General features: G+C 47.4%; 1 protein-coding gene and 2 long non-coding RNA genes across 3 annotated transcripts; 1 reads left to right on the top strand and 2 right to left on the bottom strand.

The window, feature by feature from the left end:
- The first annotated feature begins 441 nt into the window (after positions 1-441).
- LOC127006786 (uncharacterized) lies at positions 442-16,064 on the top strand. The gene is made up of 4 exons (XR_007759759.1): positions 442-655; positions 6,117-6,323; positions 14,665-14,766; positions 16,026-16,064. It is a non-coding gene; the product is annotated as an uncharacterized LOC127006786 (long non-coding RNA).
- On the bottom strand, positions 2,747-14,741 carry LOC127006785 (uncharacterized). Its single transcript, XM_050877101.1, is given in 7 exon segments — positions 2,747-3,173; positions 3,648-3,792; positions 3,954-5,316; positions 5,407-5,589; positions 5,727-5,908; positions 6,127-6,317; positions 14,337-14,741. Coding segments are annotated over 7 exon segments (2,262 nt in total). The 5' UTR covers positions 14,351-14,741; the 3' UTR covers positions 2,747-2,989.
- Positions 16,065-16,411: 347 nt separating the features above from the next.
- LOC127006787 (uncharacterized) lies at positions 16,412-23,737 on the bottom strand. Its single transcript, XR_007759760.1, has 3 exons — positions 23,622-23,737; positions 17,706-18,074; positions 16,412-16,941 (listed from the first exon to the last, which is right to left on the bottom strand). It is a non-coding gene; the product is annotated as an uncharacterized LOC127006787 (long non-coding RNA).
- Positions 23,738-23,941: the final 204 nt, after the last annotated feature.

Here is a 23,941-nt window from a genome sequence, read left to right as displayed (position 1 = left end):
AAATGTGTTGGGAACTGTTATTTTATACAGGGTGTGGCGCGGCAGTGATTACGCCGCACATGAAAGGGATGGGGGGGGGGGCGACCCCTGTGTGTGAGGGTCCCCCGCTGAGCCGCTGAGGGCGCGATGCAAGGCGTGAGTTATGGTCGCATTAGTGTAATGGCCAGTTACACAAAACATACGTGTGTTGTCAGGGTGAGTCAGGATTCATTTGCGAATAAACACTGTAATTAGATTCAACAGGTTCATCAAACCATAGGGAAATAAATCAAATTACAGGCTTTGTACCATTCACACTAATACAACGCTTTCAGCACTAAAGCACGGTGTTCACACCATGATCACACCTATAAAATACACTTACAAAAATTACGAAACAGCCAAAAATCTATGAGTCTACACTGGATGCTTCAGGGTTCGAACAAACTCGAACGAATGATTAATTTACGGCGACACCCGCGGCGGCCGGCAAAAATAGGGCAGTGTTGGTCCAGTCGTGGGTGGCGGAGGGTGTGCTGCTCTTCTCCCCGGGCCCTGCCGCGCCTCCGTCAGCAGTGCCGGGAACGTGTCGCCGAGGAGGCTGCAGTGCATACCTGGAGGAGCCTCGGAGACTTGGCAAGTGTGACGGAGGGCCGACAGAGGGACACATGGAGAGGTGAGGGCACCGGAATTGAGGAACAACGCACTTGTATGCCCCCCCCCATCCCTTCTCTCCCTCTGTCACCCCATCCCTTCTCTCCCTCCCTCACCCCGTCCCTCCTCCCTCCCTCCCCCGTATCTCCTCTCCGCCCTCATCCCCAGACCTCATCTTCCTCCCTCCCCCCGTATTTCCTCTTTCCCCCCGTAACTACTCTTCCCCCCTCCCTCCCTCCCCGTCCCTCTTTCTCCTCCTTCCCACCTTACCTCCGTTTTCTCCCTCCCTCTCCCCGGAGCTCTTCTTCCTCCTTCTCCCTCATTATTCACGACCCACCCCCTCCCATTTACCACCCAAAAAAGTTACCATGTCCCAAAAACTAAGAAATATCAAAATTACAACGCCAGTGATTCTTAACAGTAACCAACCGCATGCCACAATGTTAAGTACAAGAAAAGTGAAAGGGCCAATAGAGTTCAGTAGTACGCCAACCAATGTCAGTCAGCAGTTCCTTTGCTTTAGATAGTGAATAATAAGTGTCAATGAATAGGAATGAATACCTGGTCTCTCTCCATCTATCTTTATATTTATCTACTTGCTCTTTCTCTCTCTACGTTTGTCTCTTTTTCTTTCAGTTACGTTCATATTTGTTCCTCTTATTTCCTTCTCTTTTCCTTACTTGTCTTTTTCCTTACCTTTCTGCGGCCCCGATACACGTTCGTTTTAACTGTGCAAAGTCTGTCTGATCAAGCCTCGTAGTAGTCTCGAAGCACGCAGTAATCATGTATCAAAAACCTTCGTCCCTCCCATAATACAAGGCTCGGACGCGTATCTTTAAACATTAATTATTTACACACAAAAGGAGCGGCGGGGCAATTAAAGGCCTAAACTTTTAATTAGCGGTGATCAGCTGTTACGAGGAGATGAAGTTTTAATGGGGGAGAGGCTGTTATAGGGCGTAAGGGAGGAGAGAGGTAGGAGGGAAAAGCAGAGGAAAGGAGATAAAAAGGGAGAGAGGTGATCGAGTTTGAGAGGAAGGAAAGAAGGAATAGAAGTTATATTAGAGTAGTACAGTAATATGGGGAGGATAAAGCATGGAAATAGAGAGAGGGAGAGAAAAAGTAGAGGAGGGGAGATAAAAGAGGAATAGGAGAAAAGGTGGAGTCTAGGGTGGGAGGAAAGGAGAGAAGTAATAGTTAGCGGGGAGGATAGAGGGGGAGCAGAGGGTAGGGAGAGAAATGTAGAGGAGGGAGATGAAAGGAGAGGAAGAGATGATTTGGGGTGAAAGGAGGGAGGGCAGGAGAGTAGTATTAGTTTGTGAGGAGAATAAAGCAAGCAGACAAAGAAACAAAGAGCATAAGGGAGGGAGAGAAAAGAGAGAGAAGGTGAGATAAAAGGAAAGGAAGAGGTGGAGTTTAGGGTAAAGATAGGGAGGAGGAGGAGGAGAGAAATAATAGTTTGCGGGGAGGACAGAGGGAGAGCAGGGAAGGAAGCAGAGGAGCAGGAGGGAATGGGGGGGGGTTATGAGCGACTAGAGGGAGATTGGATGCTAAGGTGAATAGGTTGATAGAAGAAGGGGAGGCGGAGGAGGGGAGGGAGAACAATGCGAAGGGAAAGGGGAGAGGGAAGAAGTCATTAGCCGTAGGGGAATGGGAGGAAATCTGGAAATATAAGCTTAATGGAGGCTTAGTGCAAATAGTAACAATGTAATACCTATTTAATTAGTATATTATTTGCACATCACATTTCCCAAGCATTTATATCCCTAATTACTATACATTTCCATTCATTATTCATTCCGTTTCCAGTAGCATAGCAGTAAGGTAAGGTATGAAGGTAGTGGTAGAGAGATGGTGGTCCTGGAAATAGTAATGGTAGAGATGATGGTGATGGTGGTGGTTGTAGTAGCAGTGGTAAAAGGGAGATGGTGATGGTGGTGGTAGAGGTGGTGGTGGTGGTGGTGGTGGTGGTAACTAATATAAATAAACTCCAGTATTGTAATGATCATCATCAGCAGCAGCAGTAGTTTTACCGGCTCTAATTAGCGGTATTGAAGCCTCGCGTCCTCGCCATTGTGGGTGGAGCGTAAAGAAACCATTTTTGATAACGGTATGCAATTGTTCGTTTAATAATAATAGTAACAATAACAATATCGTATGTACATCAGGCGAACACGAGCGAAACAAAATGCAGTCGCAGGAAACTGAATATCAGCGATACGTTATGGAAGAGTGTGCATAGCGTTCGTACAGGCAGTCATGCGTTAGGTAGACGCGTAGTGCTCCGGATCGTTGTGTTTTGATTCGTTGGCTCAGAACATCCTCAGGTGGCCCTGGGAACGGCTTGTCTTGAAGGTCAGTAAGGAGGACAGACCACTGAAAACTTCCGCCCACACGCCGCCGCCCCAGTCGGCACCAGTCTGCGTTGGCTCCACTGCGGGGAGAACCTGCTGGGGGAGTTCTTGAAGGTCGGGGTGGGCGGCGGCGTCGGTGGCGGCGTGGCGCTGCGGAACCAACTGTGGGAATTCTGGCGGCGCTCGCTGGGGGGGAAAAAGCGTGTGATGAGTGGCTGGCACGTGTGTGTGTGTGTGTGTGTGTGTGTGTGTGTGTGTGTGTGTGTGTGTGAAATTCATCATGGTCTGACTACGCGATAGACTCGCGATTACTTACCAGTACCCTCAGTGACTGAGCTTGGGACTCCCAAGTGACAGATCTCTGGGAGGCAGGACATAACCCCCGACAAACACCTGACACCCTTTCCCTGCTGGGCGGGCAGGGTGCACGGATTCAAGGAGACTGTTCCTTCATCTCCAGTCCGCCCGAGAATCGAACCCGGGACCTTCCTTTTCAGGTGATAGTGCTAATAACTACACCACAGAGCTATACGTGTGTGTGCGCGTGTGCGTGAGAGAGAGAGAGAGAGAGAGAGAGAGAGAGAGAGAGAGAGAGAGAGAGAGAGAGAGAGAGAGAGAGAGAGAGAGAGAGAAAGAAAATGAGAGTCAAGTCATACTCACAGCCTGACGCCGACCTCCACCGCCAGTTCGTTGAGGTGAGTTACGAAGGCCTGGGGCAGCGAGGCCACGCTGGGCACCACCCGCCCGTCCGCCACCACGCCCAGCAGCGCCTGTCCGCGGTACGACGTGACACACACGGACAACACTGAGGAAGGGAGTAAAAAGTTACTTCATGCTGGACAACAAAGGGAAGGAGAAGCGAAAGTTTTGACAAGCGGAATAGCTGACTTTGTATGTGCGACTCAGCACCACGAAAACCAAGAATGAACTCGTCACGCGAGATGAGCGAAAATAATTCAGACTTACCCGCCCCGTCACACGGTGGCCGCCAGTGGAAGAGGTTGAGCAAGTCGTGGCCCCAGAGGGTGACTGGCTTCTGCGGCCCCGCCAGGTTGGACAGGAAGACTGGATAGCGGGACGACAGTGCCCTGAAGGTGGCGCCGAGCAGGGACGCCGGCAGGAAGTACGCCACGTTCCTGATGAGCCACACGGAGGCCAGGTATCGTTCGGGGTAGCTTTGAATCTTCATGATAGACTGTCGCACCAGCCTGAGGGCGGTGGAGGCCTCGGCTGCCCCCGTCGGGAGGGCGAGGGTCACCAAGCCAGTACTGTTGACCTCCTCGCCGCGGCCCTCCGCCCACCTCTGGGAGTACACGGGCACCGTGCTGCTGACCTCCTCCGGCACGGGCAGCCCCGTCACCCGCAGGTAGTCACGCACGGCGCCAGCCGAGGCAGTCAACAGCACCTCGCCCAGAGAGGCGCCCGTGACTCCCCGCACGCCCCGCACAGTGCTCAGCGGTACCGGGTCACTCCATGCCACGGTGATCCCGCCCCGCGCCTGGCGCCCCGAGCCCCTGCGTGACAGCCGCCGCTCGTGGTGGCCCGTCCAGCCCATCAGGGGCGTGTCTCCGCGCACACAAAGCGTCTCAAGCACCAGGCGCGGCAGGGACACGAAGGCGCGTGTCATCCAGTACATCTCCACCGTCGCCTCCACCACGAGGCTGACCTCCTCGCTGGCGACTACGCGGCGCGCCAGACTCGCCGCCTCAAAGTACCACATCACCAGCCTCAGGGGCAGTCTCGCCAGCCACACCATACAGTGCCACAGCAGCCGCAGGGCGCAGAGGGCACAGCAGAAGCCCGCGCGCAGCACTGAAAACTCCCTGAGACGTTCCCTCACCACGTCCCACACACAGGCAAGACGCGTCTGCACCCTCCTCGCCAGAACGGTGGTGAGGTACACGACGGAGGTGCCCACAGGAACAGCGTCTGGCCCCATCTTGCACGACGCCTGCGCTGCTTCTTCCAGCAGGGCAAGGGCAGGAGACAAGACACCGGAAATTAGCTTTTCGCCCCGCGATGTATAGCCGACGCGCAGCCTCTCCACCACGCGGGTAACGCCTCGGACCACAGCCTCAGCGAGGCGAGCAGTGGCTGCCGGCGCGGTGAGGATGGAGAGGCCGCGCGAGCCGGGCTTCAGCCAGGGGTCGGGGTAGGCCTCCACCAGCAGGTCAGGCAGCGAGAGTGAGGACGCCAACAGGTGATGGGCTCGAGCTACCACCCACGTCTCTCCCTCGCCACTCCTTCCGTCGCACGTCGTGATGAGGGTCACCTGCCACGGCGGCAAGTCCTGCGGCAGCGGCTGACTCACAACCTCGCTCACGTACTCCTGCGGGTGGGGGAAGAAACGTTACCAGCGCATAAAGGCACCACAGCAAGGTGGAGGGTCTGTCAAACACGAGGAGCGGAGGATCGTTACCTGCATGTTCCTGGAGGTGAGGAGGCGGTTCTGGTAGTGCACGGGCGCGAGGGTCACGTGTTGGTTGATGTCGAAGGCGTCGTGCCGCAGCCACACGCTGTAACCGCCCGCCTTTCCTAGCCGCCGCTGCAGGTTGGGGTGCAGGAGTCGCCCGCCAGCATCCCGCCGCTCCACGACCTCCTCCTGCAGGGGACACGAAGCCGATGAACCCGTCTGCACCTTTTAAGCATCAGGACTTGTTGTCTCACCCCTCCACAGGTCTTGGTCCCTCCCTCCTCGGTCCCCCCTCTCTCACCCTCAGCAACCCACGTATGGCGCACCAATATTTTTCCTCACATGTGGGCGCGGCTCGGGGCGCCGGCCAAGCTCAGCAGAAGGGTGTGCACGCCTGGGCTGCTCGCTGACTCCATGGCGCCGCGCACCGTCACCCCCGCCATGGCCTCCACGCCCTCCACCGCCCACACCGCCCACGCCCCCACCGCCGCACGCCAGCACTTGATAGCTGAAAGAATGATGAAAATATGAACCTTTGTAGTAGCAGCAATAGCAGTAGAAGTGGTAGTAGTAGTAGTAGTAGTAGTATATAGTAAAAGTCTCAGTTAATACCATGCAGTACAACCAACGTCATAGTACACACACACACACACACACACACACACACACACACACACACACACACACACACTCTAAAAGTTCTCTCCCCTCCACAGAATAACTCACCGCTGTAGACGAAGAGGAGGGCGGGCAGGAGGAAGAGGAAGCCGAGGAAGCAGGTGACTGTTGCGGCCATCTTGAGGAGGTTGAGTCGGGCCTCCACGATGCGGGCGAAGTGGACGGCTCTCACCCACGCCCGCAGCCCCCACGCCCACCGCCGCCCCGCCCCACGCAGCACAGACGCCCGCCGATACTTCCTGCAGGTGGGTCGACAGTAGTAGTAGTAGTAGTAATAGTAGTAGTAGTGTTTTTTCTCGAAGCAAATATCCATAAGTATTTTTTTTATCCAAATTTATGTCGCATTCCTGTCTTCTGTCGGTGAGGAAGAGGAAGGGAAAGGGATGGGAGGGATGAGGATAGGAAGGGAAGGGGAAGTAAGGGGATGGGAGTGAAGGGAAGGAGAGGGGAGGGAATGTGATGGGAGGGAAAAGGGGGGAAGGGAATGTGATGGGAGGGAAGGGGATGGGAGGCAAAGGGAGGGGAGGGAAAGGCAGCCCCGGGGAATGAAGGGAGAAAGGGAGGGAGGGTTCCAGCCAAACATTTTCATTTATTTACTGCACTATTGTTTGTTTGTTGGCTTATGGGCGGCGTCGCTGTGTGTGTGTGTCTGTCTGTTTATCAGCGTTCGTCATCTTTACAATGCCTGAATCTTTCTTTCGGGGATAATCCTGAGCTCGCGCGTGTTTGTTTTCGTTTTATCTCCGGTATTGTGTTTCCGAAGCTAGCGCGACGCACCATTGCAACCGTTCATAGCGTAGGCCGTAAAGGGACAATGTTATCTTGATTATTTGCGCGAGACTATACAATTGAAGGTGCGCCAGCTTAAAATATCAACAAGTTAGCGGATTTAAACTACCATGGGGACAATACAGGAGTGGACATTCATTTTATCGCCATTCACTTAAATAATCAACCATTTGGGAGAAAATTCAAGAGTAGACCATTATTTTGCCTTTCAGTTCTTCTTACAGTGACAGAAGCAGCTCAAGGGCAAATACAAGACGAAAAACAAAGCCTGCAACAACAACAAAAAAAAAAAGCCATGGATTCAAGAGGGCAGACCTTTATATCGTCTCTCAGTTAAGATTAAGAAGGCAACAGGTTAGAGAATTCACGTCGCTTAGGTTCGAATCCCAACCAGGCTGACAACCGACCAATGGCATCGAAGGGTGAACACGAGAGGGCCGCGACAACATGACCCACGTGATAACCTTGTGATCTTGGACAAAAACTTCACATCTGGACAAATCTCGATGACATAGCGGACAAAAAAAACACACACAAAAAAACACTTTAGTTTACGCCAAAAGCCACTTGTCAATCCGATTACAACACACTTAACGTTCTGTCTGACCTTGGTGGGAAAAAAAAATAACGTCTGGACAGCTCTCGATGATTTAGCGCACAAAGAACACTTATTAGTTGCTACCAAAAGCCACTACTCGTCAGGTTCGAATCCCGACGAGATGGCAATCAACCAATAGTATCCAAGAGTGACATAAGATAGCAGCGGTAGCAACATGACCCACGTGATAACCTTGTGATCTTGGGCAAAAAAACGTCACATCTGGACGAATTTCGATGACTTAGCGGACACACACACAAAAAAAACTTATTAGTTAACGCCGAAACCCACATCTCACTCCAATTACAGCACACCTAATGCACTGTCCGACCTTGATAACAGATCTCGATGACAGCATAAAAAGACACACTAGTTACTGCCAAAAAGCCAATCGTAGCAACTATTTAACCATAACTAGCGTCCTATCCTACCTTGTTGAACATAAATTTTCATCTGTACAACTCTCGAAGACTCAGCAGGCAAAAAACACTATATTTAACGCCAAAAGTCACTCGTCCAATGCTTTATAACTAACGTCCGGCAAAAAACGCCATATATTTAACGCCAAAAGTCACTCGTTCAATGCATTATAACTAACGTCCGGCAAAAAACGCCTTATACTTAACGCCAAAACTCACTCGCCCAGTGCATTATAATTAACGCCCTGTCCAGCCATAATAAAAACGACTTAAAATAACCTAAAATATGGACAAAATTCGATAACTCATCACACAAAATCATTCTAGTTACTGCCAAAAGCCAATCGTAGGACTCATTACAACCCAACTAGCGTCCTGTCCTTTCCTAGCGAACATAACCGAGCATTTAGACAACTACCGATGGCTTAACACATAAAACACTATAGGCCAATCGTAGCACCCACCCACTCGCCCTTGACATCACCCCTAACGCCCTGTCCCACCTCGGCGAACGTAACCTAACCTTGAGCGACCAGGTGACAAGGGACAAAGCTAGCCAGTGCACTCGCCTCGTTCATTACATCACAAACAGCGTACCGAGTGGACCTCCCCGTGGCCACTTGAGGTACTTTCCTGGCCAAGTGGTTATCATTAGTCCGTCAAGTGCGCCCTTACCAGTGTGTGTGTTTTGTGAGGTATGATCTACTTATAAAAGAGGCAATTAACCCCCTTTCACTAATTAGAAGAGGTGCTTGATGGAATATTCAGTGCGTGTGTGTGTGTTTGTGTGGGGGGGTTGTGTGTGTGTGTGTGTGTGTGTGTGTGTGTGTGTGTGTGTGTGTGTGTGTGTTTGTCTCTGCCCATCATCTCTCGTGAAGGGGTTTAATTGAAGGGTGCTCTCTCTCTCTCTCTCTCTCTCTCTCTCTCTCTCTCTCTCTCATTAGTTAGGGTGTGGATAGAAAGATACACCGTGAACTCTGCGTAGATAAAGAAAAGTCTCTGACCTTTTAATTGTTTACTTCAAAAGTCACAACAACAATTAAGATAAGTAATGTTACGCCACGTGCTCAAGGTAAATGTGTGTGTGTGTGTGTGTGTGTGTGTGTGTGTGTGTGTGTGTGTGTGTGTGTGTGTGTGTGTGTGTGTGTGTGTGTGTGTGTGTGTGTGTGTGTGTGTGTGTGTGTGTGTGTGTGTGTGTGAGAGCGCGCGCTCACACGCTCACAGATAGCAAAAAGGTCAAACGCCTGAGGAAGGAAAAGAAATAAGTTAAAAAAATATCATAATCACTGACTGCATATAATCATTTAATATTTTTCCTGCACTCAAGTTATTGCCAAATGATAACCTTTCTATTCCTGCTTCGATAAAAAAAAAAAGTGTGGAGGAACTTCACTTTAAAAATATCCACAAAAAACACATCATAATCGCTGACTTCATAAAATATAATCAACCTTTCTTTCCTGCACTTCACTAATTCCCAGATGATAACCTTTCTTTTCCTGCTAAGATACAAAAAAGTGTGTAGTGACTAATGCACGATGACCTGACGCACACCTGCCACCTGTGCTAATTAAGGTTATCCGGGTTTCCGACTTTTATGACAGGAATAAAACAAACTCGTCAGCGATGCAGATTGTTGAGTGCTGACTAAACAGACTGCCACGCGACGCCGAGTGTCTATAATCATGTCAGGCCTTGCCGTATCAGTGAGAGTCGGCACCTGTCATTTGAATCTGTCAGCAACCGGTTTTTCCTTCACCTGTAAGTCGCTTTGGCACTTATGATAACCTCGAGAGGGAGTTAAGAGGCAAGTGTGCGAGTATTGTCATTTTAATCTGTCAGCATCTATTTTTTCCTTGATCAGACATTTGCTCTGGTCATTAGAGGAACACTGGGAAGGATTTTAAAAGACGTTTGTGCGTGTCTGCTCATTCTAGCTATTCGTCTTTTACTTAGCCAAGGTATCACTTAGGTTATTAAGGTACGTTAGGCAAGGAAAAGCGTTGAAAATATCCCTCATTTAATCCGTCAGCATCAGTTTCATCCTTAACTAAAGCATCATTTTCTATCTTTGAGTCACCTCTGCAATGAGTAAAGAGACATTCGTGAGTCGTGCTGTCGCGAGTAGACTGTAGTGACGGGCAGGAGGGAATGAAGAAGTATTGTTTGAGTCACATTTTCGTCTATCCGTATCCGATTTCCCCTGAACTCAAGCATCACTTTCTACCCTTGAATAACTTCGTCAGGGAATCAAGTTACATATGCATGAGCCGACGTCTTATATAAGGGTGTGCAGTATGGTTTGTCACATTTTAATCTATGAACATCCGATATCCCTTAACTGAATCACTCTCAACCCTTCATTAATTAACTTCGACAGGGAATTAAGATGTATATTTTTCTGTAGTATTGTTTGAGTAACATTTTTAATCAATTAGCATCCGATTTCCCTTTCACTCAATCACCGCTCGACGCTTCAGAATCTTCAGGGAATCAAGATGCATGTGAGTGAGTTTTGAGGTCGTGTCGTCAGCGTCGTGGTCGCACCGAAGCGCCAAGTCATGTCTTGCTGTGTCGTGTTTGTTTGGCCAGACGCTGACGGCGGGCGGGTCAAGAGGGTGCGATAGTGAGGGTGACAGTGACGAGGGGAGGTGCGCTGCGTCACCATCTGCACCCCACCCCGAGAGAGAGAGAGAGAGAGAGAGAGAGAGAGAGAGAGAGAGAGAGAGAGAGAGAGAGAGAGAGAGAGAGAGAGAATAAAGAATACCAAGAAGAAATACGATGATAAGCAGGAGAAAACAACTTAATCGGAAAGCCAAAATGTGCACAGCAATTTTAAAAAGACGACCATCGCTCCGTAATAACAAAAAATAATAATAATGTGCTGTATCTGTCACGTTGTTTGATATTGCTTTAACTTTCCTCACATTTATCATTTATTTTTTGTATTAACATTTATTTGGTCAAGTACACTAATACACACACTACTGAGGATGACGCAAGAAAGCACAAGTGTTTCTTTATTTTCTACACGTCTTTGTCATTTTCCTGTTTTTATCTACGCCGTTGGGCTAAATAAAACTTGCAACTGTTACAAAGATTCGAAGTGAGCATCAGAAACTAGTTATCTCGCAACACACTTGACAGCATCAGTTAAGCTTCTAAAACAGGGAGATGACGCAACCCAACCACCGCGATAATGCAGGTGGCGATGCTGAGAGAGAGAGAGAGAGAGAGAGAGAGAGAGAGAGAGAGAGAGAGAGAGAGTGTGCAATGATGAAAGGCAGGCAAATGGTATGTATAGGAGGGGAGAGGAGAGGAAACAATGGGAAACGAAGAAGAAAACGAGAAGAGGAAACATAAAATAAAACAGGATAAGAGAAAACACGAGAGGAATTAAAGGACAGAAAAGGAGAGGAGAGAAAATGATAGATGCGAGGAGATAGGAGAGAAGATAAAACATACAAGAGGACAAGAAATAAAAAGTGGTGGTGGTGGTGGACAGTGAACCTAAGGAAGCAGGAAAAGGAAAAAGAAAAGTGGTGATTAAAAGATTTTGCTCACACGCATCTGTTCATCTTACCGAAGTCAGTATACATTTCCAAGCCTATAGTTTACTCCCTTCATTCAGCTTGACGGAATATATGAGTCTATCACGTATAACCCTTCAAAGAAAACTAAAGTGACTGGAGAAAACGTTACTATTTATGGGCTAACTAAACTAAAACCATGATGACACTAAAGGCGCAAGAGGGGCTTATAACTTTGCTGGGGCCGTGTTTAGGATGCATTGGGGGTGTGAACAAAGCCTCCCCCCTTCACGCAGTAGCATAAGGTCAAAAGCAGCGTCCACACAAGGCCTCGTGAGCCATGCATAGGGAGCCAGTAGCTTTATATATAGGCAATAATTATACGACTCCGTTTTCCTCAGCAAATTATATAATGCATTGATAGACATCCTCGTGTAGTTCTGAGCCAGTGCCGCTTTTTTTTTAAGCTGAGAGTGAAGCTTCATTTTCCGCTGCGTCTTGAGTAGTAGTAGTAGTAGTAGTAGTAAATAATTCGCTTAAGTTAACTGACCTATTATTCAACGCCAGCGAACTCGGGCGACGTGATAACACAGTGACCTAGTAGTAGTATCCTTGACCTTTTGATCCATAGGCAAGACGTGGCATGGATAAATTTTTTTTTATTATCATTATTTAGTTCATTTTTTTTTTTTGTGTGTGTGTGTGTGTGGCCACGATCAACAGTCCATTGCTGGTCATTCTGTCTGCCATCAATCATTCATTCCTGTCACTTTATCGCATTCACTGATAACACGCTCCGTGGAAAGGACTGGGCGAGGCGGACGGGAGGGATAAGGGACTGCATGCGGGTGAGGAGGGGGGGAGGGATTAAGGTGAAAGGAAGAGGAGCAAGAGGAGAGGAAGGACTGTGAGGGAAGGATTAGGAGGAGGAGGAATCTGAAGGAAGGATTAACTGTAGGAAAACTCTGCAGCAAGGACATAGGGCGTAGGATAAAGGACGTATCTTCAAACTTCATTTCATCGTTGTGCATCTCGAAATGGTAACAGTAATAGAACATAAGAATAATTAAGCGAAAATATACTGGGACAGAAAGATATTAGGAAAATCGAACACACGAGGCCTGGGACTGATAAGGAGACAGATAACAAGTGCAGATTAACCCAAAGTGGAGAATCTAAGTGACCAACGAATAACACTTGAGAAATTTGCTCGGAAAGTCGCCATTACGACTATCAAGGGAAAACGTAATCAATCGTATTTGTTGATTTATTTTCTTTCCTTGTTAGGGGTGATAGTTGTACTTATAATTTCTATGCCGTGGAATAACTTACGCAGCATCAAGGCTATAAACTCATCTATCAGTTATATCTACCCCACCCGAAATTGCCTTCCGTTTTGGCCTCTCGTTCTTTTCCATTCCTTCCAGCAGCGGCTATCGGACTTTTGATGTTATGTATTGCCCTTAAACGGCCTCCCTTGCTGTAAAAAATATAACAACTTTTCAAGGCTCGTAAGATTAATACTAGTAATACGTCCGCGCCACAAACACCACTACCCTCATTTCGTAGTTCATTCACTCATTCAAAGTGACGTCCATCCCGTTTCGTGCCCAGAGTGCCGAGATCCGCTACATTATCTACATACCCACCGAGGCGCTGGCACTGTGGACGCCGAGGGCCAAGTCCACCTCTACACGTTTATCAGCGGCAGGGGGTCCAAACGTAACACCAAGAGATTATTTGTCTGACTGAACACTAAACAGAGGCAGCAGGAAGGAGAGAGAGATAGAGAGGCCGAATATGCTCCATTTTGTTAAGGTCATGACTCTCCCTTTTCCCTGCGTGTTTCTCTTAATATAGAAACCAGTGCAACTCTCTTCTCATCAACAGCATCCCTTCCTCCTTGCTAGCTTTGTGGTTTTACTCTCCCCTTCCTCTCCCTCGCATTTCTCCCTGCATCCCTTCTCCTTTACCAGCTTTATGATGTAGCACTCCCTTTCCTCCCCTCCCATGACAGATAGCATTGTAACTCTTCCTTCCTCTCCATCGCATGCATCCTCCCGACCTTCTCCAAGCACCCCTTCCTCTTTGCTAGCTTTGTGATGTAACTCTCCGCTTCCTCACCCTGCATACATCCTAGAGGGATTATGCGTAACCCTTTTAGCGGAAATGAATGCGACTCTCTTCCCTCTTCCCGTGTGCGTTCAGAAGCGGATGTAGCTCACCGACTGTCCCTAGGCTATCAGTCGTATATTCTGTTGTCTTTTGAAACTCTGTCCCGCATGTCTCTGTTGTCTTTTGAAACTCTGTCCTGCATGTCTCTCTCGCCCATGCACTCCCTTCCACCCTCCCTCATTCATACACCCTCTATTCCTCTACCGCTTCCTCCTCACCATCAGCCTCCCTCTTGACCTTACTCTCTTACTCCATAAACTACTACTGTCGATCTCCCTTCTCTCCCCAAGTACACTCCCATGCACTTACGCTCATTCATACATCCTGGTCTCCCCCCCCCCCCTCCCCTTTCCTTACTCTACAAGCTACTGCCGCTCTCCCTTCTCTCTCCACGTACACTGCCACTTACCCTCATTCATACATCCTCTTCCCTCTCCTCACTCTCCCTTGTCCTCTCATCAGCCTGCACTGCACACCACTCTACGCTCACACGCACCATGCAGTCCACTCGCCCCAGCATCTAAACTCTCCCTTCTCTCTCTCTCCACCCTCTCACCGTAAGAAGCAATGTAAGCAGACTTTTTGGGAAGGGCAGCCAGGTAACTAACAGGTAACATAAGTAAAATAATGCAATAACTAAAACGGCGTGCATGGTATGGCATAAGTTTGAGGTAGGTAGCAAGACAGGTAGGGTAATTAAGCAGGTCACTCAGGTGGATTATAGGTAGGTAATTGCTTTCAACTTACACAACATTATACATGGCGGTGGCCTCAGCTGCAGATGTCTCGTGTCTCCTCTTCTTCCTCACCTTCCCGTCCTCGCCCACTCACCATCACCACCCCACTCACGCTCAGCAGGAGACAATGACACTATACGGCTTTCCCTGCTTCCGCTCTTTTTTTTTCTTCCCGTTCTTCCACTTCCTAACTCACCTGGATTCAGAATTTACCTGGACACACTTTCCAAAACTTTCTAATAATTGCACTGCTTCTTTAATACAAATTTCTACGTCACTTTATGCTGTATAGTCAATTCAGTCGGGAGATTCACTTAGTTTCTTCTTTTGTTTTTCAGCGTGTAAAGTCACTCTTCTCCGCCGAGTCGTGAGGGTGTGGGAGAGTGGGCGACCCGCGTTCTGGCGTGTCCCGATGTGGAGTGAGAGAGCACTGAGCAGAGGTGAGTGTGTGTGTCAGTGAGGCTGGGTGCGTGGTGGGGTGAGGTAGGAGGGTGGTGGTGGCTGGGGAGGTGAGATGGTGGATTGGGTGGTGAGGTGAGGTGGTGGGATGGGAGGGTGGTGCGCTCTCTCCCTCAATCAGTTGTAACTCTGCCCCTCCCTCTCCTCCTCCCTCTCCCTGCTTACAATCATGTCCCCCTCTTCCTTATCCTATAGTTCCCCCCTCTTCATTATTCCCCCTAAGCCCCTTCCCTCTCCCCCTTGGTCCCATATTGCACCCAGCCTCTCAATTACCTTCCCGTGTAACCTCACCACCTGTCCCCCTCCAATGTCACTTCACCCCCGCACTCAATTACCTTCCCACGTGACCTTACTACCCCAGTTCTCCTCACTCTATCCCTCCCACCTCACCCTGCCTCCCTTACTCACTATCAGCACCACCACCTTGCGCCCCTTCTTCCTCCCTCTCTCACCCTCAGAACGTCTTCTATCTCTACCACCACACATCGTTTTTTTCTTAGATAATAGTGAGACAACGATAATTAAAGGCTTTCAGGTGTGTATACGTGTCGCCCTGCCGTGTCAAGTACTTGCGCGCTACGTGGAGGAACCTGAGTGGCCGGGCGGAGTCCCACAAGGCGGCGGTTTGGTTACCTAAATGGCGTTATCTTTCACTTCGAGGCCCCGCAGACGCGGTGAGGTCACTGAACAGCCTTGAGAGCCTTGAAGAGTTATAGTAATAATAATAATGCCAATTTTTAGATGATTTGTTTCCTCATTCGTGGTATGCTTACTGGATTCTTCGTTTTTGCTGGAGTAGCCTTCCTTTGTCTGTAGCTGCTCCTTCCTCCAACGCCTCCTATTAATCATGTTCAACGGGATTCCTCTAATTTTCTTTCTGAGCTTTGTTATTTCTTTGCCTTACTGTCTTGTTGTATATATAAAGAAAAGTTTGACCGTATTTACTCATGCATTACGTGAATAACTTCTGCTTACTTAGATATAACATGACCATCTCCAAACAGTTGTAAGATCAGGTAATGAATTTTAGCAGACCAGGTGACTTTCGACTTTGTCCACTGCATGTAATTATCTCGCCTCCCGACGCCTAAATGAACTATGCAGGGAGTGAAAGTACGTAATTTAGATGCAACACGGGTCTTTCTTTCCCAGCCGGGTGTTCGTCGGCAGAGTTTGGCAAGTTTTGAATATGCAGCAGAAAACTTTGGGGAAGATGAACTAACTTGTCGCCTCTTTACAGACCCAGGAAGACCTTCAATCACACGTCGAGGAAAAGCTACACAAGATGAACGCTTCCCTCCTTCACCCACCCACCCGGCACAGACAGTCGACGGAGCGGCAGCAGGAGGAACAGGTCTTTGGAATCATCTCCGGGGCACAAGCTCCCCACATAGCTGAGTTATTATTTGTGCCCGAGTGCTACTACTTAGGATTATTTTTTATTCTGCTCTCTGCATACAGTAATGTAATATATAAACTCATTTCCAGTGATAAGAAAGTGGAAAGTTTTCAAAGTTAGGAAAAGGTCTATAAATTATTCACAAGTGATTTACACTTAGTCGAAAATACCTCAAAGACACTCCCGATAAAAACTAGAGGCATATTTTTCTTAAATTAAACTAGAAGAGTGTCCCCAATATATTTGTTGAACAACCTTTCACAGTAATAAACAGTTAGCTCGCAAAGAATCCGCGGTTCCGGGTTCAAATACCGCTTATCACTAAATTACATGCGTTATCAAGAAGGCTAATGTGTTCTTAATGGACCGTATTGGCAAGCTGTACTTTCCTCCGAGAGACACGGTCGTGATGCCGCCTTCGCTCGAAGTCGATGATTATTTTTTTTTCCATGTCAAATTGTAGTGTCAGGAAATTGGGTAGAAGTAAAGTGTGTGCAGTCGTTGGCTCGGGGCGGTGGCGGACACAAGGCCTTGTATCCTGGAGGCAGACGCAGATGCACTCCAGTAACATAACTTGAGTGCTATGGAAAGTACTGCTTTGACAGTTCACCGAGTGACCACGCGTGGCGCTGCCTGTATAGCCAGTACGGTCCATTGGTGTTCTTGCTTCTTTCAGACAGTTCGCTCTGGACCGGTGAGGTCTCAACCCGCCAAACAGGACGTGGAAACCTAAAGGTCAGGGAAACTCCAGATGTATCTGTTGAGGAGAGAGGGAGATGTTTATCAATGCTGGATATATTATTACTGTAAGAACTTCCCATATTATTAAGTAAGCTGTGGACAATATCTCTGGCAGACAAAATAAGTCTGAGGGATCGTCTTCGTAGTTTCCATTAAAACCAAATATTTTTTTCGGAGACTCCGAGGTATTATGGACTTAGTGCAGTTTTTAGAGACTGTAAATGGATGTATTATGCACTTTTGGCAGCCATTTTATTTCTGCATATAATGCTTTATTGGAGTGACCATTAATTATAAGATTAAATGAAGTAAAAGATGAAAAATATTAACTACGAACATCTACTTCTCGGGAACTTTTACTGGTTGCCGAGGTGGGAAGAACATGTCTTTTATAATATTCTTCGAAACGAAATTTACTTCAGTATGAATAATCTTTAACAATTGAACTGACAGCAATCATTAGAACCTTTTACCGCATCTTAACGTGAAAAAGACTGATGATTTTCTTTAAAATCATTTTTGAACAATTCATATACGTATACGAAAAAATTCCAGTCCATTAATAAATCCCTTTTGTCTTCAGAACTGGCAATCATGAATTTCTACGCCCATCTCTCCTTTTGTTCTCACAAACAAGATCTGCACGGTAAATTACTTGAAAATATACTTGAGGAGAAGTGAAATCATGAAGGCCAGCTCTGGAGAACGAAGCATTACTATAGACAGTGGAATAACATTCGCAACCATTTATAATCAACGACGAATCAATGAACGTCTCACCTTCTTGATCCTCCTCCTCAAGGGTGGATCAGCAGCTCAGGAGTCTTGGTTCCAAAAGCTTCAGGATGGTGGCTGGGGTGTTCCGCTTCCTCACTCACCATTGGATGCTCTTCCTCTGCAGTCCACGGTCCTTATCGGTACCTCAAAACGCCTGTTTGAAACGCCGCTCGTAGACTTTGCTGGGATTGTCATGGAGTGCTTTGTGATTCTAGTGATAGTTATACACGCCTTCTGCTCTATGATCAGGAGAAAACACCCAAGAACACCCAGTTAATCTTCTCTGAAAGCCCGATAGGCTACGTGTAAGGATACGGACCCAAGGTGATGCGAATGACTGTTCGGGTGCGTCGTTGCTTCTGGATGTTGTCCCTGTAGGTGTGAATTTGAAGTCAGTAAACCTTTAACGAAATAACTGGATATTCTTCAACATATGAATATTAAAGCCATATCAATTCAGGATTGGCTGATAAAACTGCACACTGAATTACCATCAGACTGCATACATATACAACAAAATGAGAATTACTATTATCATTATTATTATTATTATTGAGGTTCATGAGAGAGCATCAAGGAAAAATAAATAATATAGACCCCGAAAATAAATTACATTCTTCGTTTTCTTATAATTCAATAACTGCACATACATAGGACGAGAGAGAGAGAGAGAGAGAGAGAGAGAGAGAGAGAGAGAGAGAGAGAGAGAGAGAGAGAGAGAGAGAGAGAGAGAGAGAAATATTTGAGTTAGCTCTCTCAACTCGGTCAAAGAAAATGATCCCAACTGAATATTTTTATGGGAGACGCATCTGCTTTCCTCAAGGGCCGGAGATAAAACGAGAAGTGAAGTGCACAAGAGAAAGAAGGGAAAAGAAAAGTAAATTGAAAGTGATAAAAGGAAAATGAAAAGTAAGAAATTAATAAAAATGGAAATGAAGACGAAAGAAAAATAAAAGAATGAAAATGGAATGATTGAGAGAGAGAGAGAGAGAGAGAGAGAGAGAGAGAGAGAGAGAGAGAGAGAGAGAGAGAGAGAGAGAGAGAGAGAGAGAGAGAGAGAGAGAGAGAGAGAGAATTAAGAAGTCACAAAATAAAATGGAAACGTAAAAAAGCGCTTAATATTCCTGACTAAACGAAAAATATGATAAAAGAAGACAATAAAAAAATAAAGCTGAAAAACCCATAAAATACAAGGGACTATAAAAAAGCACTTAATATTCTCGACTAAACGAAAAAAAAAGCTAAACGAAGACTAATATACAGAAAAAATTATACACAATGAGGTCAACGAGCAAAGAGCATTCTCCTTTCCCGGCGTTTTTTTGTCCCTCCAACAACTGGCGGCGCGGGGCTCGTAATTCAATTTATTCATTTGGTGGCGACGGGTGAGGGAGCGGCGCCCCCCTAATGGTGAAAAGGGGGCGTGTCGAGGAGGAGGAGAGGAGGGCCAAAAAACAGAAGGAAGAGAGAGGGAGGGAGTAGAGGAAGGAGTAGACGCCATGTGGTGTCGGAGGAACAAAAAGAAAAAAAAAAGTAAGATTTGGAGGAATATAGGAAGAAAAGAATTAAGATGAAAATGACGATGATAAGGAGGAGGAAGAGGAGAGGGGGTAGAGGAAGGAGGAGTAGATGTGGTGTCGGAGGAAAAAATGAAGGAAGATTGCGAGGAATAGGGTTAAAAAAGAAATATGATGATGATGAAAAGGAGGAGGAGGAAGAGGAAGAGGACAAAGGATAAGCAACAAAATCAAACAAAAGTAAGATTAAAAGGAAAATAATAAGTAGTAAGTTGTTGTTGATGAGGAGGAGGAGGAAGAGGAGGAATGATAAGCAGAAGCAGGATTAAGGAGATAAGGATAAGGATGATTAGGATTAGGAGGAGGAAGAGGAGGAGGAGGAGAAACGCAAATAGCATGATTAGGAGAAACAGGAAGAGGAGGGTAGTAGAGGAGGAGGCGGCGGCGGATAATGTGTTTACTGCGCGCCTGTCTGTCAGTTAGGTCGTATCGTTGCACGGCCTCGTTAACCGCGACTAACGAAGCGTAACGAATGACGCGATGCCTCTTAACGATATGCAGATTAAACGTTTTTGAATTTGCGAAACGTGTATGACTCACTCACTCACTCACTCACTCACTCACTCACTCCTTTTAACTTTTTTTTTTGTCGTGTGTGTGTGTGTGTGTGTGTGTGTGTGTGTGTGTGTGTGTGTGTGTGTGTGTGTGTGTGTGTGTGTGTGTGTGTGTGTGTGTGTGTGTGTGTGTGTGTGTGTGTGTGTTTAAATTATTTCTGCGTCCATTTGCATGCCTAGTTCGGTGGAAGTACTTGAAGAAGAGGAGGAGGAGAAGGAAGAGGAGGAGGAGAAAGAGGAAATGGAGGAAAAGGAGAAGAAACAGAGGGAGAAGGAAAATGTAAAGAGAAAAACAGAGAAAAAAGAAAAGAAGCCCAAAACAACGAGACGAAGAAAAATCACGAAGAGGGAACGGAAATAAAGACAAGAGGAGAATAAAAGGAAACGTAGGAGGAGGAGGAGGAGGAAGAATAAGAGGAAGGACGTGTCGATAAAGGCTGAGGAGGTCACATCAAGACGCCGCGAGGTGGAAGGGAGACCTGCATGCTAAGAACCTCTCCCTCCCTCTCTCCCTTCCTCCCTCTCCTCCATCCAACACAACCACTTATGACTTCCTCCCCTCCTTCTCGTCCTCCTCCTCCACCTCTGCCTCTTCCACCTGCTCCCTGATCCTCTTTCACCTGAACCCCCCCCCCCTCCTCCTCCTCCTCCTGCCGAAGTCACCCGTGCAAACATCTCATTACGGAAGGCTAAAGCAAGACGGAGGAGAGACGGAAGCAGCCGGAAGGTACGAATGAGGGGGCGCAGAAAACATGGGAGAAGGAAAACGAAAATAATAATACGGGGGGGACTAAAAAAGGTTGATGAATGAGGAGGAAAGCGAATGAAGGAGGAGGTGCAGGGGAGGATGCGAAGACCAGGACGAAGAAGAAGAGGAAGAAAAGAACGGTAGCAAATATACAGTGTGAAATGAGAAGGGATAAAAGGAAAGAATAATTACGAAGGGAACGAGGGAGAAAAAAGAAAAAAGAAAACTAGGTAAAGAAGGGGAATGCGAAGACCAAGAAGAAGAAGAAGAAGAAGAAAATAACGATGACAAACTTGAAGAAGGAACAGAGAAGTAAAATGGGAAAAAGTAAAGATGAAAGGGAAGAGAGGAAAATAAAAAAGAAAGTAGGTAAAGAAGGGGAATGCGAAGACAAAGACGAAGAAGAGGAAGAGGAATAATAGAACGATTACAAACATACAGAATGAAAAAATAAAAATAAAAATAGAGGAAAATATGGATGCAGGGGAAGAGAAATAAACTGATTAACTGTAATGACCTAACCATCACCAGAAGCCCAGTTGATGACGTGCAAAAAAAAAAAGTCAAATTCTCGTTCTTTTTATCTTTTCCCGGAACAGCTTTTAACTTTTTATTTTGTGCTGATATTTTTTGTTTTGCCCTTGAGCTGCCTCCCTTGATGTAAAAAACGAACCCCCTCGCAAATGAACATGAAAACAAGACATTCACGAACCTGTCACACCTGATATTAAGGCTTATTTGATGCTTAATAACCCTTCAACATAATACTTTGCCCTTTAAAATTAGTTGAGGATCTGTTTGAATTTGCTGAACCTTCGACTATTTACTTCTCCGTGTCTGTCTATTCTGTGTCCGTCCGTCTGTCTATCTGTCTGTCTATCTGTCCATCAATGTCTGTCTGTTAGTCTGTTTAATTAATCCTGTTTACGTCCGTGTCACGCATTGCATCTGTGAATCAAGGTGTGTGTGTTGTGTGTGTGGGAGTATGTGTGGGAGTATGTGTGTATGTGGGGGGTGAGGGAGTGGGTGTGTGGGAGTGTGTGTGTGTGTGTGTGTGTGTGTGTGTGTGTGTGTGTGTGTGTGTGTGTGTGTGTTGCGGCCATGTTGCTAATCCCTCTCCTCACTCTCCTCCGTCGTTTTCCTTCCTCCTCCTTTCTCTCCTCCTCTTCTCTGACACTCCTCTCTCTGTCCTTCCTCCTCCGTGACCTCTTGCCTCTTCCTTCTCTTCCTCTTCTTCCCTATTCCTTTTCTTCCTTCTATGCCATTGTGCCTTACTTCTTTCCTTCCCTTTTCCTCTCTCTCTTCCCTCCCTCTCCTTCAATTTTTCCTTCTCCATATCTTTCATTAATCTCCACTCTATTTACCTACCTCCTATACCTTTTTTTCTCTCCATCTTTTCATTCCCTTTCCTTCATCTCTTCCCTTCCTCTCCTTCAATTTTCTCTCTCCCCTTCTACCATTTATCACATTCTATTTACCTACCTCCATTCTGCATACCTTTAAACTCTCCTCCATGCCCTCTTATACTCCCCGACTCTTCCGTTCTCTCTTCTCCCACTCTCTCCCACTCTCTACTTACGTCTTCCTCCATCCCTCTCACCCACCATTCCTCTCCCTTTCTTTCATCCTTTCCCTCGATCCCACTCTTTCCTTTCCTCTCCCTCCCTAACTCTTTCACCCTTTCCCTTCCTCTTCCATCCTTCCATCCATTCTCCCTCCCTCTTCCTCACCCCCACCCTCTCCCAACGTCTCCCGTTTGATCTATCCCACCTATTCTTCCCTCTCCCCTCCCTCCCTCTCTCCCTCACACTCACACTCTCACCCTCCCTCCCTTCCCTCTTCCTCCCTCCACTGTGTCTCTCCCTCTCTCCCTAATCTTCAGTTCACTCTCTCCCTCACTCTTCCACCCTCCCTCCCTCTTTCACCCTCTCCCCCTCTCCTCGCGTTCCTTCACGCTGCACCACTCCTTCTAACTCACCCTGAATAGAGCCTGAGTGTTCCTGATGAGGTTATGGAGACTTAATGCGTCGCTGGTGATGATGGTGAATAGAAACCCAACCAACACCACCTCCCTTATGACCCCCCCCCCCGACCCCCCTTCACTAGCCCCCTTATCACCCCTCCTCCTCGACCCCCTTCATTGTACCCTCTAACCTTCAACATCTACCCCCCCCCCCCACGGCAGTCTTATTTAACTCATTCCTTTCAGATAATTTGCTCCCCTTATGGTCTCGGTCTCTATGTCTCTTTCTCGTTCTCTCGTTATTCGTTCTCTCTCTCTCGCTCTCTCGCTCTCTCGCTCTCTCTCACTCTCTCTCACTTTGAAACTAACCCTCCCTCCCATCCACCATGGTTTCCTCCTCCATCTCTCCCTCCCTCAGCTCCTCTCTATCACCTCTTCACCTTCTCCTCCTTCTGTACCAACCTCTCTCCCCCTCCTCCTCCTACCCCTCCTTACCTTTTCTCTCCTCCTCCTCCTCTTCTCCTCACAAATCCTGTCACCCTTCCTAATACCCTGTTTTCCCTTACTTTCTCCTCCCTTACACAACTCCGCTTCTCCCTATCCTCCTCTGTTACCCTTTCCAGCCCCCCTCAGTGATCCCAAACGCCCCTTCAGCCCTCCTCTCGTCCCTGCCAAGCCTCCCTGCCAAGCGTCCCCGTGTGAACAGCCCTGCATACTGATGAGGTCTGGGTGTGACAGAAACGGGGGGGGATGACACCACTCTCTCTCTCTCTCTCTCTCTCGCATATATTTTTACATTTTTCTATTTGCGATTTTTTTTACCATACGAGGGGAGATAAATGAGGGAGGGTGGAGGGAGGGAAAAGAGGGGGAGGGGAAAGGGAGGGAAAATGGGGGGGAGGCAAAATGGGGGGTGGAGAGAAAAGGAGGGAGGGAGGAAAGGGGATAAAGAGGGGTTAGAGAGGGAGGGAAAGAGGGGTAAAGGAAGAGAGGGAGAGGTTAGGGAGGAGTGTGTGTGAGCGTGCGTGTGTGTGTGTGTGTGTGTGTGTGTGTGTGTGTGTGTGTGTGTGTGTGTACCTGCTAGTTACGACGCAGCATCCAGGAGCATCATCATCATCGTCATCATCTGCTCATTATCTGCTTAGCCTCGTCCTGCTTCACCTGCTTCCCGGCGTACCTGGAACAAGACGGAACACGTGAATAATGATAATAATAATGACGATAATGATAATAACAGTAATAGTAATAGGAGTAAGAATAATATCAAAAGGAAATAGCTAATACAGTGAAAAGAAGGTGGTGGATTCGAAGGAGAAAGCACAATGAAAGAGAAAAGTGAGAAGAGAGAAAGAAGGATTGATCGAAGGTGACCCACGCACCATTCAAGGGCTGCAAGG

Source organism: Eriocheir sinensis, chromosome 33 (assembly GCF_024679095.1).
Source record: "Eriocheir sinensis breed Jianghai 21 chromosome 33, ASM2467909v1, whole genome shotgun sequence".
Classification (NCBI taxonomy): domain Eukaryota; kingdom Metazoa; phylum Arthropoda; class Malacostraca; order Decapoda; family Varunidae; genus Eriocheir; species Eriocheir sinensis.
The sequence above is the reverse complement of the archived record's forward strand: the minus strand, read 5'-3'. Positions and strand labels throughout refer to the sequence as shown.